Genomic DNA, 18,434 nt, shown 5'->3' with positions numbered 1-18,434 from the left:
TCTATCAACATATTATATATACCCTATATCTAGTATAAATATTATTTTATAATAACAATTTTGTTTGAAATTCTAAATTTGTCTTATTTGGTATTTTAAACATTTTTACATACTCAACAGCAATAATTTCCCAACAGAGAGTTTCCTCATCTCAAATATTATCAATTAAGAATATTTAAATATTGTTTCTGATTGGTTGTTAGGTATTCATTTGTGTAACTAACCAACCAATAGGGATCAACTTTGCAAAACTAGTGGAAGTTATTTGAAATGAATTTAGTGGCATTATTTTTCTCTCAAGTTCAAAGCAAGATGTTTTGTTCCATTTCAAATGTACTGATGGCAAGTAATTCACTCAAAGACTATTATAAGCACACATAAGAATGCGATGTAATGTAATGTTTGGTGAGAGAGTTATGGTCACTTTCCTGCTCCAACAGCATCTTTCATCGTTGACAGAAAGGCAAAATGGTTTCACCACAGACAATAGAATTGGACTTCTTCTGTATGGATTTATATTGTGTTTAAATATTTGATATGCCTGAGTTTTCTCTGTGTTTCACCAACATTTCCCATCACAATATTAGCTAAATATACACACAACTTTGAATTTTAGCAGATTTCCCTCCCTATGAAAGAGATTCGAAGCCATCATACTCACTTTTAAGCACACATCAATAATAAGCACACGTACACAGTAGCATCCCTTGAGAGTTAACTGACTTTTCAGGTCAGTTTTCTCTAATATAATATGCTTTTACACAGTATTTACATACCATTGACAGAGAAAGAGAGTAAATTGTTGCACATGTCTGATCTAAGTTTAAGGGGTTCTAATAAAACCACAATGGTAAGATACATGACAAGTTTGACCCTGTGTAACCTTCAACACAAAACTGCAAAGCATGTCAAAGTTTTCCTGTAAAGCAAGGAGTACTGCCAATTATTCTTTTTGGGGGTTGTGGTGATGAAAAGGTGTGAAAACTGCCAATGAGAAATGTTAACAAAGGATCATTAAAACACTATAAACTGCAAATACATGTGAAAACATGCTGGGGTTTAATGTACAAAAATCCCAACGGTCACAATCAATAAACCAATAACTATTGGTTTGGCTGTTTGTATATACATTTTCTTTTCCAAGAGTGAAATTTTTGCCACGTTGATATACTTTGATTCAAATTGGATCAGCTGTAAGTACTAGTGTAAAGTGGCTGTTTGCCATAATTTCTAATATCTTAAAATAATACTCAACATAATCAGTGTTTTCATTCAGTATTAACATAGTGAACATTGGCTAACTCCTGGCATACTTTCATTCTTTATGTCTCTCTGAAAAAATTATACATATATATTTATATATATATATACATGAACAAAAACTCTATTAAACAACAAAGTAAACTTGCAAAGAAAAGCAAAAAAACTACAAACTAAATCAAGCCATATTTACTAATTTGATAAGCGGTTGAATGGAAAACATAACAGCACAATTTGACTATGTTACTACTATGTATGGATCCATGTCATGCACACATTGGATTGCTACACTGAATCATATATTGTGTATTAGTTGTACACATCTCATAACACAAGCAAAACTTTGTTGAGGTGGGTTATGATGAGGGGGGAATAGAAAGTGCAGAATGATGCCCTCTTCTCTCCCTATTTTTGGTTCATTCCAATTGTTTTTGGCGGTATGGGCAATACCATTATGCAGATATAGGTTGATAGGAATACACAATTAAATTACAGTACTTTTTCGTATGCAGTTGACTTTATATTTCTTGAATTATGTATGCACTGGCCTGGAATTTCTGTTGTGATTGTTCTATAGTTCACGTTCGGAAATGAAGCATCCTGTGATGGTATCTAACATTGCTTCAAGGCAACGTGTACTGTGACATATCAAGGATCTCAACATAGTCATTCTTAAATTTGTGCTGTTTGACCTCTTATATATTGCAGCTTCCCTCATCAGTAGGATTTAAATAGGTGTTGTATTCAACACTACATAAATTTTTTTTCTTTTTTAAAAAAAAAGTCAACCCAAACAAGCATCCTTTTAATATTTATGTAAATGGTGGTATAATCCCTGGTTATACTTGATTATTTATCAGTACAGAGAAAAAAAAATCACAAAATAACTCTTATAAAGAAGTTTGTTATGTTATTATAACCTTGCTGAAAATGTTGTATAGTGGTAGTTTTATTAAGGACACAGGTGTTTGTTTTGCTGTCCTAGTACCCTTTTACTGCAGTTGTACTCTTTTACTGCAGTTAGAAGTCTTTTACTGCAGTAAGTCTGTTGTATGTACGTGACTAAAAATAACTCAACTGTAATGAAATGTGCTTTGAGACACTGAACTAATCTTTTTATCTTTCAACTCAAAGGAATAAAAGCAAAAAACTTGTATGGTGTTTTGCACTTTCACACAAGTGGAATAAATATGTAAATATTTATGTACAGGTACATTTTAATAATGAACTGAAGAACAATGCAAAAATAGACCAAAAAAAGACCAACTTTATCTTTGAACAGTTTGAATTGAGTAAAAGTTAAACTCAAAGTACCCTTGTTATACCAGGCTTGAGGGAATATATAATTTGTTCATATCAAAACAGGAGAATATTTTCATTGTTGTAACAAAACCATGATCAAATTTACCTCATTATTACAAGCTCATTGGTGGATGCACATTGTTAGAACAAATTACTAACAACGATTTGTTAGTTATAATCGTACATGAACTTCACTGTTTATTTTTTTAAACATCCACTGGCATGAGTGACTAAATAATGTCAGTTCTTATGGTCATAATTTCTAGTTACACATCCCACTCAATTGTGTACATATACAGAGTTACTAAGTCAAGCTTTACCACAATTAGGCCACTTCTCAGTCAACTCTGTGATCTAAATTCTGTAGGCCCTGTAGGCAATTCCATTCCATGCAGTATTTCCGATAACGTGTTTGTGCAAATTCCTTGGGTATCAGATATGGACACGTCTAGTGGTACGCCTGGAATACCTTGGTTGTATGCCAAATGGTAATAGTTATGGCCGCCTACTCCCCACATAGCACACATAACTGTTATGCCTTTGCAAATACAGATATGGAACATACAACCCGCTAAAAGTCTGGCCTAGTCAGGGACTGAAGTGAAAAAATTGACATGTTAGATAGCCAAGCTTTTATGCATGGACTCATTTGACGAGATGCTTTACTGCACATACCATATATATATATATATATATATATATATGTACTGATATTGACAAAAACATTTTCTGAAGGTGATCTGAGAATAAATAATACAAAAGTGATAAGGTACTGAAGGTAACAGATAAATAAATGTCTGTGTGGGTCATAAAAACCAAATGTAATGTTAGTGAGTATAGAAATACTGCCCTGTTTGTTTGTATTTCAGGAGGTTGATTTGAAGGCTAAACAGAAGACAGTTCAACTGAGCTGTCAGTCACAAATTTCTATTCACCTTTCCCTGTACAATTCATCGTTTCTCAGGTAACAAACTCCCAAATTGCTGTCTTTCCCTCATTTCCTGCCCTTGTCTCATGAGTTATTTGTCTACATTTAAACAAACCAAGGAGAGAGATTGAGTTCTCACTGTTCTAACAATGACAAAAGTACACTTCAAACAACTGCGTAGGTGGACATATACATGTCAATGACTGATGGATCACACACTTACAAAGCTGGGGCTTTGGTGTGTGTGTGGAAAGAAAACTTATTTCAATATTTCAAAATTCTTTGTCTCTAGATCAATCAAAAGGATTGAAGGATTTCTTTCATTTATTTAGCCAGTCACCATTCAAGACCATCAAATGCCAAAGGTCATGACAGACTTCATAAGTGAACAGGCAGCAAACTTTGCTGAATGAACGAACGACATGGTAATAGCGAAAGTGAAAGATCAACAAGCCACATTTTCATGACTTCATCACTCACAGCTTCAGGTGATAGGGATCGTTAATATTCTATTACAACTTGTTGTTCAAACTGTAATAGTAATATACCTGTACATTCAAGACTATGTTTTTATCAAAATATGGTCAGGCAGATTTCTCATTACATTTACATAGTATGCCATCATGACAATATTGACATGACATTTTTAATTTATGGTTCTTTACAGAAATAAAAATTTTCAACATAATCATCACTGTCAGCTAGCTTTGACCTTTGACCTTGCAAGACTTAACACAATGGATTGCTTTTGTCATCTTAATAGCCAAACAGGGATGTTTTACAACCTGTGGCTGTAATTCTAGTTTTGTTAATGATACAGATACATGCACATAAAACTTAATCCAAAATAAATTCCCTCAGAGGTGGAGCTGTATAATTCATGGCGCCCGCTGACAAATTGATGTATCAATTTCCTCCATCAAAGTAATATTGATGGTGATCAAAGGGACTCTGTTCTCACTCTGTTTGTTACAATTATGTTTTCCCTTAGGCTATGGCTGTGGCAGCTACTAATAACCCTAAAAAACACAAGTATTTACACTAACTAATTGTAATGGTTCAATTGCTCCTCCCTAATGTAATATAAGCTAATGGGGTTGCCATGGTAACCCTGTCCCATTTCATCCATCATGCTTTCTGTCAGGGCCAACAACCAAATGACTGTCGCTAAAAAAATGAACTTTCTCTAACCCTTTCATGAACGAAACTAAATCAATATGTTCTAGAACAGCAAAAACCATGACTGATTATTTCATATCGAAGTGAGTTTGTAGGATTATTATTCTATAATTATCTTCATTATATATCTCTGTTATCGGTAACAAATATCAAAGCCTGGATGATAACTAATTGTTATTAAAAACTGGTTTTCATTTAAAATATTTTAAAAATGTACTAGTATATTAATAATTATTTCTAAAGAAAGCTATGCTTCAAATGTTGTGCAACCCCCACAACAAATGAGTAATTGTTCTCCGTGTTTTACAAGGTCAAACAATGTAGATGGCAGTAAATCACTAAAATATGAGTGTTTTTCAGCCTCTATATCACCCTCAAAACTACATAGTACATTATCTTTGTTTTCCTGTCTTTGGTCTTACTCATTTTGGAGTCTTATACCAAATAAAAAGGTACAATTCAGGCTGACAGGAAAACAAACAGTAATTACAAATTTTACGATAATGTTCTGTTTTGAACTCTACAGGGCTGATTTACAATGTCTTGTTCATTTATAGAGTCAAAATAGTGAACTAGTCATGTGGCATATTGCCATCCCAGATGACAAACACATCCAGGAAAAAATAGACACAATTTTATTTTTAGAGATTTGACATGACAAAGCGACTGGTCACGACTTAAAATGAAAGAAATCCTTCACAAACATTTCAGATAATCATGATGGATTTTAAAGGTAAAAATATTAGCACTTAGTGGTGATTGCATAATTAGGTATACATCTAGACATAAGTGCTAACTATTTCCAGTCACAAAAGGCTGTTATTTGAGATACAGATGTATTGAATCATCATGTTTTTTTCATATTTCATATTTCACCAACTGTCTCCTTGATTGAAAAGATCTAGATTCTGTCTGTTTGTTACGTTGAAGGTCGTCAACTGCACACTGCTGGTCAACGACCCTAGTACAGAAAGAAAAAACCTTGAGTCATTATATTAGGTAGATTTAGCATTATTTTCCTTCTAGCATAATTATTTTATTTTCACTCTCTGATCTGACTTTGTAGGAATTGTACTCAGTTGATCTAGGTGAAAATCATACTAAAATGATAACAGAATTAACATTTTCAGCTTTTAATAATAAAAATGACTTTTTTTCTCTCCTGTCTACCATGTCATATTTAGGAAAGGAATAACCACAGTGCACCAGCTTGTTAATCTTGACTTTAAAAAATCTAGACCTGCTTGGCTGTGTTGTCTGCAAATTTACAAAAAGAAGGTATAGCTATTATAAATATATCATTATGCAGCAATAAAATTAACATAGGACAATAGTCTGTAGACAAATAGAAATGCCATAAAAATGCCAAAAATTGGGACTATTCGTTTTAACCGTACTATTTTAGGAAATGAATTCACGATAAAATCATTTGATCCCATTAGAGGTAAAACAAAACGTAAGGTCAATTGATTTAGTCTCCACTACACTCCTTGTGGCTCAATAGTCTTCCCAGTACAATGGCACCTCAATAGTTCCTTCACCCACTTTGAGTGGGCGGATACATTAAATTCCCACGCTTGTACATAGTTGCCGGCTTTACACTGTGATCCGATCCCCTATTCAATGTATGCATATAGCTTGCTGAAATCATGCAAATGATATACAGTTGAGAACGGCACACAGCAAACGCACACAGACAGAACTTGGTTCTTCTGAAGATCTTCCTCGGCCATGTTACACATAATTTATAATGTATTTTTTGGGGGGGTGTGTGTGAAAACTCTTGCATTTACGTTTTTGCAAATAATGTCGCTCCAATTGTCACAAGTCCAAGTGCAGCTACGCCAAATAGTGTTTTTCCTGACGGCCATGGGGCAGATTGGGCATCTTGACTACCTTCATAGAACTGTACTAGTCCATTCTGTAAAAGGAAAAAATACAAAAAAAAAAAATGAAATAATCACATTTAGTGTTCTAATTGACAAACAAACAAACTGAAGAGTAAAAACAACAAGGATGATTGATCAAAAGACAACCATTTCATTGTATGTTTGCTTATAATTGTATGCTTGTTTGTTTGTTTGTTGGTTGGTATGTGGGTTGGGCTGACAAGTGTAAGGTCGGTTGGTGTACATAGAGATTCAAACACTATGGCATGCCTAGGAACCACCCAGCTGGATTGTGGTTTACATTTCGTTTACACTACAACTGCCCTATGATCTTTCTTCACAGGGTTCGGTCACCCCTAATATTTTACTAGACATAGTTTCATCTTATTACTTTCCTAACCTAGGTGATTCCATTTGAACTCAAGTGGGTAAGAAGGGTTGCAGGAAAACATTAAAAATCACTAAAATAAACTACATATTAATTTCAGCAGTTAAAATATTTCAATATAGGAGTTAAAAATGTGCATAAGCAGCTATTTAATTTTCAAGCGTGGTTATGGTTGGACTGGGAATCTCCATATTTTTTTGTTCTCTGCATCTTAATAATCATAGAGTGATCATTTTAGTATGCTTAAACCCTTATCAGTTTATTAAACATTCACTTTGCTAGACGGTCTATATAATATTGCATTCATTTATATATCTTATTTACCAATATGAGGTATAGATTTTTCCTTATATTATCAATTATTTGGAAAACTTTCACCTTATACCACTCCACGTACTTTTGTCCTTTTCTAAATGTGTTTATTTAAGGTTCTATTAATTTAATGAAATCAATTTAATAAACCTACATAGTAAATAAATGAACTGACGACTGTAAAACTACCTACAGTCTGGTTATGAGAAAAGAGTATCTCTTTCATTTACTATATCATGTACAGCAGAATTTGAAAAATGAAAGTACTACTCCCAATGCTTTCAAACAAACGTTTACATATATGCAAATGAGATTGACATTTTAGTACTGTAGCCTCTACTGTAGTGTTTGTATAGCAGGGTTTATACTTGTATTACTAGCTGGCTTTACAGTGTGTAATGTTCAACAGCTCTGACAACTTGTGCTTTTTATGGCTTTTTAAATTTTCCAACGTCACAAACTAGTTGACTAAAAAACACTTTGAAACTGTTGGATATTGATAAATAGCACTTCTTTAATGTAAATGGAATTTCCAACACATGGACATATATTACACACACTGCCTTGTTTCAATTCCCCAATAGCAGATAAATAACCCGGAAAATGGAATTTATTTCCCATCTCTGTGATGTAACAAAATTGTTAAACATTTCAAATCCCATCGATGGAGAAATTCGACTATTACCACGGCCATCATGATTATTGGCTGAAATGCTTGGAGTGGTTTCCATGGCACCACACAGGTTGATAATGTATACCATGTGATAACCACTTCTGGGGCCTCATGAATTATTTCACATTGACGTTTTTGGATGATAAATATTCAAGTCACGATGGACTCTATTTCAGTCATAAAGCCGGCATGTGGGACTTAAGTCACAGCATATTCACAATAACTTGTCTATGAGATGCATCAATAATTTAAAATTAACTACGATAAAATATCTAAACATATAATAAATATCAAAGCTGATTTGAATATAATCTAACCATTTCCTATATTAATTCTGAATACAAAAAGATACTAAATTTTAGTTTGAAATATGAAACCACTTATTATGATTACTGCTATGAGTAAAATTTTCCATAGGAAGAGCTGCATTTATTTGTGAATAATACATCCTTTTGTGATTGTATTATGTAACAAATATGGAAAAAATGATACCCTTTTCTGACTATGCTGGTTGCTATGCTCATGGCGGATAGACTTTCCCAAGGTCATAACTACATACTACTCACTACTGTAATTTCCAGAATTTTTAGTCTTTCACATTTCCTCTTTTAGCCTGACTTCAGCTAAAATTAAATTACTGAGTGGGAATTATTCACTTCCTCAATTTACAATCTTTTTTTAGAATAAGAATTTTTTTTATTACTTCGTAGTTTCATGTTTTTTTCCTCTTCATTTTCCTGATTATCAGGGATGTGAATATTCTATTTTTACTTATTCACCATATGAGCTAGTGAAAGGTTTATTAATAGATGTTTTTTTAGCACAATCATCACATACAATGTATAGTGTATGAAATGTTTAAAATATTCAAAATTCTCATCTAGTGGCAATGGGAACCAAAAAAAAAATAAATTACAATTTCAGTTTTGAGAGGATGAGACTGAAACTTGTGAAACTACTGTAGACTGTAGTGTTAACGCTGTAGTTGTAGATATTGTACCAATTTTACATTAATTGTGAATTGTTGAATATCAAATTTTCGAACGAGTTTCTTTTTTTCATGGACCATGTACCACAGCCCCAAACAAAAGAACAAAGACCAAAAAAGACCAAAAAAAAAGATGGGCGGAACAAAGCGATCTCATCACCAAGACTTGGGAATCTACGGTGATGGTTAAATATGCATCGAAAATTGTCGTCCCATGACGCTCTCACTTCCTTCGTAGTGCGTGCTTGAAATTACAAAATTTCATTCATAAAACAGCAATGGCTGGCTACAAGGGCGGCGGTCAATGGTTGCGAGTAAACGAGTATTTGCACGTGCTACAGTATATCAATGAAATCAAACCAATGACAACCAAAGTACACACACCGAATCTGCTATCTCACTGCACATGCATTTCATTTCTCGACTATATTAAACATATGGATGTAGAGTGATACATACCCAATTTCCATTTTCGGTGATCCACTGTGCCAAATTATTGTCTGTGTACTGTGTAACCCAATCGACAACTCGGTCAACATACTGTGCCATTTCTCGTTCAACACACTGCACTGCTAATGCACCTCCGAACGCATACAAGGCGACGATCCTCCCCCACGTTACTCCTTCCGTGAACAACTCGTTTGTGATTGTCGTGAACATCGGGTACGCCGTACTAGGTGTAATATGCAGCTGGTCACACATTCCTCGAAATACGTCCCTATATCTTTGCTCAAATTCGTCTCCCAGTGCTCTCATAGTAAAATTGACTTTGGTCGGCGGTGACAGCCGAGGACATGTTGGCCACTCCAACCCTCGACTGTTCAGTTTGTAAAATATATAATCAACGACTACCGTCCTTGATTCAAAGTTAACCATGTTGTTAACGTTTTGGCTTGAGGAACTCATGCAGGAATGAGTAATTAGTTCAAAGAATTCGCGGAATAAAGTGACTGTCTTCTGCGTTTTACAACTCACCCAATTTCGAACACCTACACACCGTTGCTGCTGCCCCTGCATCGGTGGAGATCGAAATGTAATACCAACCTCTGCTTGAACTCGGCTGTGTTATTTATAATCGCGCACCCCTCAGACAGTCTGACTATATATTCATCGAGTGACGTAGAATCTGTCTGATTTGTCTAGGCAACCAATAATGTGACAGTAAGAAGCACGTGATTATTTATCAGTTTTGCGCAGACCTGACCATCGTGCATTCACCTATACGCAGTCAGATTGCGTTATGATTTTCTATGAAAAAGAATCAAATGGATTTTGTGTGGGTAGTTCTAGAACAACCAGATACAGAACATGAAAGTGTACGCACAATTTGTTTCGTTAACTTGATAGAGGGAGGAAATGTCCATTATTCAATAGCTAGTCGGTAAAGATCAGAAACATTCCTTACATTGTCTTGAAGGTATTGTTGACAAAGACCACCCATTATAAATAGCCACAATAACAAATTTGCATATTCAAATAAACAGTGACCATAGGAACGACACAGTTAGCTTTTCCCGTACCTTTCCAACTGTCGACGGGAAGACAGATGCCAAGGTGACGGCTATGCTCGGGTACGAATGCCGTACTCTATATGTTGTTACAGTCTTACATATAAACCGCAACGATTACTGCAGTATCGGGAGTTCTATCGTAAAATACGACCACCAACACATGACATTTCCAGTGTCACGATGGTGCATGCCCATTCATAAACTTGTACGTTCACTCGAGGGGTTTGCAGAATATTCATTCATTCACTGGTTTGATATTTGATCGCACAAACAGCAAACTATATACTGTTATACACCTCTTGTACACCCTACACAAAACTACAAACTAAAATGCTGTATTGTGTACGCGTCTCAAACCTTCCTTGCTTCTTCATTGACATTCTGGTGGGAAATATGAAGGCATGGCCAAGGAACAAGAAAAAACGAGACCACATTCTGAACTCCATGTCAATCATTGGTGTTGCTAAATAGGTCAGTGGCAGAATTCCATGTCGGTAGCATATCCGATAATAGACCACGACAACGTTAGAATACCAAAAAGTTGTTTGGGGAGGAGGGGAAGGTGAACAGCGCGAAAAAATAAATTAAAACGATAGATAGATAGCTAGATAGATAGCTAGATAGATAGATAGATAGATAGATAGATATATAGATAGCTAGATAGATATAGATATATATATATATATATATATAGATAGATATATATATAGCTAGATAGATAGATAGCTAGATAGGTAGATAGATAGATAGATAGACAGATAGAGGGATAGATAGATAGATATAGATAGATAGATAGATAGATAGACAGACGGACGGACGGACGGACAGACAGATAGATAGATAGCTACTTGGTTAGATAGACGGACGGACGGACGGACGGACGGACAGACAGACAGACAGACAGACAGACACAAATAGATGGGGGTAATAATCTTGTCAATTTTCATCAAATAAAATGCGAAATATCATTGAATTGAAATTATTTACATGGCAGTGATGAAACAGAACACAATCCTATACAGTGTAAACCTAATACCTTCTACTGTCAATGCATCAATGGTACCATAGATCCTACACGAAACGTGGAAACGTGTAGGGTCTATGATGGTACAAGTGTATATATGCTCGAGATAGGTTGACATGGTCAAGTACGGAACACAAACTGCTATCACTTAGTTATTAAAGGTACAACCCACTCAACAATACCGTCTAAATTATACTATCTGAAACTATATCAACGCACGATGTAAGAATAGTGCAAAAGCCTATGACGAGATAGGTCACGACGTGGCGTGAAAACACACGATGTTGCGTCAAATAAGTGAATAAATTAATTTCCGCAAGATAAAAATAAATCTTGTTGATACGCGAAAATTATTATTAGCTGTAACACTAATACATGGACGTATGAAATAATCAATATACGGCATCTTTTAATACCATGTACATGTATCGAAAAATGAACAACAGGTATTTGATGCCACGGGGAACGTACGGGGATCTGGTCTCATGTTCTAGAAAAGTACAAAAAATAGGTTGATTATTATTATGCGTGGGTGTTCGTGCTGACGAGCACGACCAATTTTTTAAATGCTAAATACTAACTAGATCTTCAACAATTGGATATCATTATAAAGAGAATTACTTCAATATAAGGAATTTTAGTAAAATTATAAAATAACATATTTGTTAAAATTATAAGTACGTATTATAACCATTCCTTGGTTTGCTGACGACAGATTTGTTAAAATTACACGTTTTCGCCACTTCTCTATTGCGATTTTCCCCATAACTTCAACTCGTATATATCAATGAAGTACTTGCTGCCCGTGAATGATCTTAAATTAATAGTTCAACTATAAACTATCAAACGACGCTTGCTACCGGTTTGGCATGAAGTCAATACGTAACGGTAAAAGACATCTTTAGAGGATAAACACACACAAATAAATGTGAGATCCTTCTGCAATGTGTAAACTTGAGATATAGGAACAAAAACGCACACATTGCGTATAAGAAAGACAGAGAACATGTCAGAAAGGGGACATACTGTATAGAGGGAGAGAGAGAGAGAGAGAGAGAGAGAGAGAGAGAGAGAGAGAGAGAGAGAGAGAGAGAGAGAGAGAGAGAGAGAGAGAGAGAGAGAGAGAGAGAGAGAGGGGGGGGAATTGAAGAACAGAAGGTATGAAGTGAAGAAACCTTTGTGGAGAAGAGCATATCCTGTAATGCCACTAACTAAAGACCTTAATGTATTTTACTTGTAACTTGACTATGGCTATAAATAATCTTACGACTCAACCCACAGAAAAAAAGACGTAACACTTTACACCACGTATCGCACGCAAAACAACAACCATGACGCAGTGCCTGTTGATGAAAAAGGCGACGTAATAATTTATCCCTATTTCCCAGCAGCTAGAATGAACCAATCAGAAACGTCATATCAAGACAACCAGGTGGCCGTCTGTCACCGTACATATTCGTACAGATGGCTTCAGCAAACCCAGATGCTTTTAATTAGTTTTGTTTTGCCAGAAATAACATAAAAACAACACCTGTGGCATTATTGTCTGTCGAGTCTGTGTAAATATGATACATATACTATTATAGTAAGTGACGAAATACTAACCCCCCACCCCCCAAAAAAAAGAAAAAGAAAAAAGAAGACTCATTAGACGATAGAGATAAACCAGAATCAATGTAAACAAAGCCACAATAAATAATTAATAACAACACTAACAATGATGAATTCTGTGTATGGGAGTTCATTGAAGTACATTGACCCAATCAGTCCTGATGTTCGGGTTAATGTCCTCACTATAATACGACAAATGAAAACAAGTGACGTTGAAAACGAGAACAAGATGAACCAAAATGCTTCATTATATTTTTTATCTGTTTCGTTGTTTAGTTGTAGGGGTAGCAAAACCGTAGACTTGCAGGAATTAAACGCTACTACACTATTTCCGCTATCCTGATCCTGACCTAAGTGACATTTTTTCTTAATTTTCGCTCGTCCTTGATTTGCAAGCGACAATTACATGTAAAACAATCAGAACATCACTTGTAACATAGCCTATAGTTCTTCAAATTGACAGGCAGGGGTGAATTTCAAGTCTTGAGTCCCTGTCTTGGCTTTACATCTATGTTAGGTGCGCATCGAAGTCCTTTCAGAAATTGCGCAATGTTGCAATGAAAGTGAATTCGTGAGAGAAATCTCGTAGTTTCAGACAAAATCTTGCTTTACACTTACGACAGCATTGACAACTGTTTCACAACTTAACACTATACAAATGGAAAGGCAAATATGAGTTTAAAAAAACGACTAAATTCGAATTACGTTACAATGTTGACATTTCTAATTGGAATCCAATCAAATTTCAAAAACTTTAAATTTATTTTCAATGGAAACACCTTTCGGAACTCAAATCTATTTCTATCTTTTAGATAAGGACAATATTACGGAATACACAAGTCTCCGTACTTTTGAGAAAATATCATTAAATAGTATTTTCGCATTTTCAGACTTCCAAAACAAGCAGGAAACTGTATTTCTGTCTACCGTGCTTGAAAATGTCTTTTAATTCTTTTCAATACATCGGATGTGTTTATCCCACCTAGCTCTTTGCCCGACGTAAGTTTACACACATGAGGATATATAGAACACATACATGTAAGTTTACAAGTAAAATATATGGGAGATGCGACAAATAGTGCAAATCAAACATTCATCATTGTATATTTCAATTTAATCAGACTGACAAAGCCCACAACTAAAGAATTAATAGTTAACCTTCATTTGACCCAATTACTAGTAAATCTGCCCCTAAAATATGGAGAGATTATATAATATAAACTTTGAATGTTATCAACATGTTCATATTTTCTAAATATACATTAACCTAAACATTTGTAATAGAGTTCGGGGACAATTTGCAACAATCTAAATTGCAGTGATTTATGATAATCTTGATTGGCTCTGGTAATAAAGTAATCTGTAACATTAGTTAAGATAATATTATAAACTACCTCATACAGCATGTGCAGTTTACTATAGTGGTATTTTTTTTATTACTAATTTGCAATTAATCATTTTAGTCAAGTCAATAATTGTGTTGATTCGGATCAGGTCATATCTACTTTATTTGGAACTGATTTGTTGTTTCTGTTAGACTATATTAATGAAGTAAAAACTCGATTAAAACTGAAGAATGACACTTGGCCAGACTAAGCCTAACGGGAGGTAACCAATTATTACCCATAGGACGTCTTAGTTTTTGTACATTTTGATAAGTTAGTGTTAAACATACAAATTTCGGAATGTTTACAGGAGTCATATACAAGTTAACATTATTTCAATCATCCGGGCTGATAACATGTACAATCACTTCATTAAATGGATATTTTTCACAAACAACAAACAAATAAATGAAACAAATTTATGTAAATGACCCATAATTATTCAAACAATACTACATATTTATGTAAATCAACTCATGAATATTCAAACAATACTACATATTTATGTAAATCAACTCATGAATATTCAAACAATACTACAAATTTGACTATCATTTAAACTATTATATAAATTTATGTAAATTGACTCGTGAATGTTTAAACCATACTGACAAAAAACTTGAATTTTGAAGTTTACAGGAATAGATAGTAAGATCATATATTACTGCTACTGTAAATTGGAATTTGGATGGCTTGGGAGAAAAAAAAATATCAAGAGAGAGACACATGGATATATACTGAAGCCAACATTATGACGTTATGGATAAACAGATTACATAGGTCATGTTGTCTGCATACAATATCTAATGCGACAAAATGCATGATTTTTGTATGAGAAATGGGATACTATGAGTTCAGTAGTTCATTCACATCTTGTCTGATTAATGTCTATATAGTACATCAAAACAAGGCCATGGCTTGTCTGCAAACAGGCTGAGAAGAAAACAAATAATTACATGTTAATCATTCCAGTTATTTATCGCTAAAATACATATATCTCTTGCACGCACGACATATTTATTGGGCAAAACAACTGATTTACTAGAAATGCAACAGTTGTCCATGCTGTATTAGGGAGTGAGTTGATGATAGCTACTCACTGCTTACAGCATTTATTCTATGATTTATTTATGAATTGTAAGCTGTGAGAAAAACACAACAATAATGATGATGATGTAAAATAAGGACCCTGGATGTGTAGACCACATGGCCCATTCTCTTGCTGTGAACACATTTGATTTCATTTCATCATGCAAACAGACTGATCAGCTTTTTATGTTCAAGAATTAACTTCAAATAAAATTTGGTATGCACAGTACTCTTCAAATGTTGACATTCAATGTCAGATGTAAATTAGAAGCTGTCCCAATAATCATTGTATGGCAGTTAGTTGTCCTGATGGTGCAGGATGAATAAGACTTAATTTTTGACTTAATTTTTTGACAGTTTCAAGAGATTGAAACATGTATTTTTCAATAGGCAGACTTGATCTTTCTATAGAAATCAAATGTCAATATTGAAGTTTTTATGGGATGGTTTAATTACATATTTGCATAATGAGTAACAGGTGTAAGTTACAACTGAAACAGGTAGTTGCAATGTAAATCCTTTCAACCTTGTTGTCTGGAGACCTTCTTTGAAATTTCCGTAAATTTCATAGATTTTCCGATCAATAAGTAATAAACAGGTATTAGGCCAAATAATTTGGTCCCAAATAAAGTTTCATTTTTAGATGCAAGTATTCAAACACCGTACAACATATTATTGGATTCAAGTCTTACATTAATTTATAAATACAAATAAGATCTTTTAGGAATATACTTGGTAAAAATATTGATAAACAGGAGCCGCTTCAATATTTCGACATGTAAGTGATTCAGTTTGTTTGTTTGTTTGTACGTTTTGTTTTGTATTCCTTTTTCCTTCTTATGGAAAAAAATAAATAAATAAAAACAAAGTTTGTGAAAAGTAAAAGTGAATTAAATGCTAAAATAATTTGTGTGGAGGAAGTGCAGACTACACGGTTTCAAAAGGAGTGCATCTAATTTTGAAGGTGACATTGTCAGTCATATGCAGAAGGCAACTTAAACGTAATTACTTTTGGAACACCATGACCTAATGCCTTGTAAATATTGGTTGCTATGGTAACATTTTGATGACAAATTATCATTAGCATCCAGGTAGATAAAATATTTAAAAATTAATCACATCAAATGAAGTATATTTTATATGATGGCTGTCGGCACACTTGACTCTGTCTTCACTTGATTGCAGATACCTTTGGACAATGAACACTCTGAGGTCCTGTATGAGATTGAAATGTGTTTAAACCTACAAGATGAACATTACATGCGTTTTTGTGATGGGGAAATTTTGTATCATTTTATTTTGGAATTAGAAAATAAATCCATGACAAAAGTTGTTAATTTTCCCAAGGAAGTGACAGAGACTACATGTTATGATCAACTGCTATAAGTCCGATTGTTTTGAGTTATATTACCTAACTAGTATTTTTTATGTTAGTCAAGGTTGGAAAAAAGAACAATATTTTACCACCCCCTCAATTGTTGAAATCACAGGAAAATAATTATTATTTCAAAGAGGTAGGCATGCAGTATTCCCCATATTTATCATACTGGAAACTGGAAGTAGTGGTGAAACATGTAGCTATATTTAGCACAAGGAAACAACTTTGATACAATGTTACCAACATTTCCACTGTTGTACAACAATACATCATCTATGTGTCAGTGATTTGTGGTCACAGACTCAATGTCTCTCTCCAACATCTATGTTTTGTTTTGTTTTTTAAAATAAAAAATGGAGCTTTCTCCAGAGTAAATTTGGCATATAAGGAATTGGCATATTGTGAAGACTTGTATGAATGGTTAGAATGGAAATACAAACTATACAATACTGCTACTATTGGCCATATGGTATATAAATCTGTTTAACTTTGTTAGGTTTTTGTAACACTGCATCAAGCCATTAACAAGCATTATACATAATCTTGATAGCCAATTTCACCTAACCTTACTGAAAGAGTTTGGCACAAAACGTATTTTTTATCTTGTTCACACAAATATTGGTAAATAAGGATAAGACATTATGGTGCGCTGATTCTTTACAAGTAAAAACAGAATACAAATACTGTATTTAAAATAACAATACAGTATGCAATATGACGACTGAATGTAGAAATTTGGCTGATCATTCTGAAATGCCTGTGAGAATATCTTTGATTAGAAACACTTTCCCGGCATGAATAGCTATTGTAAATGATGTCAGTGGCAAAGCAGTTAGCTTGTGTGCCTCTTACCACTGTGGTCTGGGCCAGAGTTGGCTGACTTGGATTAAAAGGTTTCCTATATGTATGTAAGAAAAGCGAGGTTTTCCCCGGGTTCTCCAGTTTCTACTTCCTTTAACACTTGAGCACTGCAAAAAGTGGTGACTGTATATATTGTATATATCATTATAATATTATTGCAGACCCTCTTGAATATTTTTATATCGTTAGAAATTTACGACAAAAACTGTAGTTAATTGATGCATCAAGGTTTGTTGGTGACCGGGTATTTAGCTCATATGCCTATTTTAATACAACTATTTTGATTTAGTTCAACATTGCGCTTTGATTGAAGAATTAACTAGATTTGTGTGTTAAAAGGGTGATACTCTGTTTGACCCCACCGAACAAGGCACGTTTTCCCAGGGTATTCTGGTTTAACTGCTTTAACACTGTGGTACAAGGACTCTGGACAATTAGTGAATGTATTTCAATTTCCAACTGTGCTTTCATCAACAGTACAGCTAATTCAGAACCCCATGAATATTCATGTCATTTCAAAATGTTGAAAAGGCCATTGTCGTTGCATCAAAGCGATCTAAATAATTAATGTTAAAATACATATTTTGTGATGTTTTTTGTTGATGAAGTGATTAGTTTTCAAATGATATGTTGAGGTACGTCTTTTCTTCAGTTCA

General features: G+C 34.2%; 1 protein-coding gene across 1 annotated transcript; it reads right to left on the bottom strand.

Annotated features, from left to right (window-relative positions):
* Positions 1-326: 326 nt before the first annotated feature.
* Positions 327-9,976, bottom strand: LOC144433548 (bcl-2-like protein 2). Its single transcript, XM_078121867.1, has 2 exons — positions 9,379-9,976; positions 327-6,590 (listed from the first exon to the last, which is right to left on the bottom strand). Exons 1-2 carry the CDS (start codon positions 9,934-9,936, stop codon positions 6,459-6,461), a joined length of 690 nt encoding a protein of 229 aa, XP_077977993.1. The 5' UTR covers positions 9,937-9,976; the 3' UTR covers positions 327-6,458.
* Between the last annotated feature and the right edge of the window lie 8,458 nt (positions 9,977-18,434).

Source organism: Glandiceps talaboti, chromosome 4 (assembly GCF_964340395.1).
Source record: "Glandiceps talaboti chromosome 4, keGlaTala1.1, whole genome shotgun sequence".
Taxonomy (NCBI): Eukaryota; Metazoa; Hemichordata; class Enteropneusta; family Spengelidae; genus Glandiceps; species Glandiceps talaboti.
This window is presented reverse-complemented; position numbering and strand designations above follow the sequence as displayed.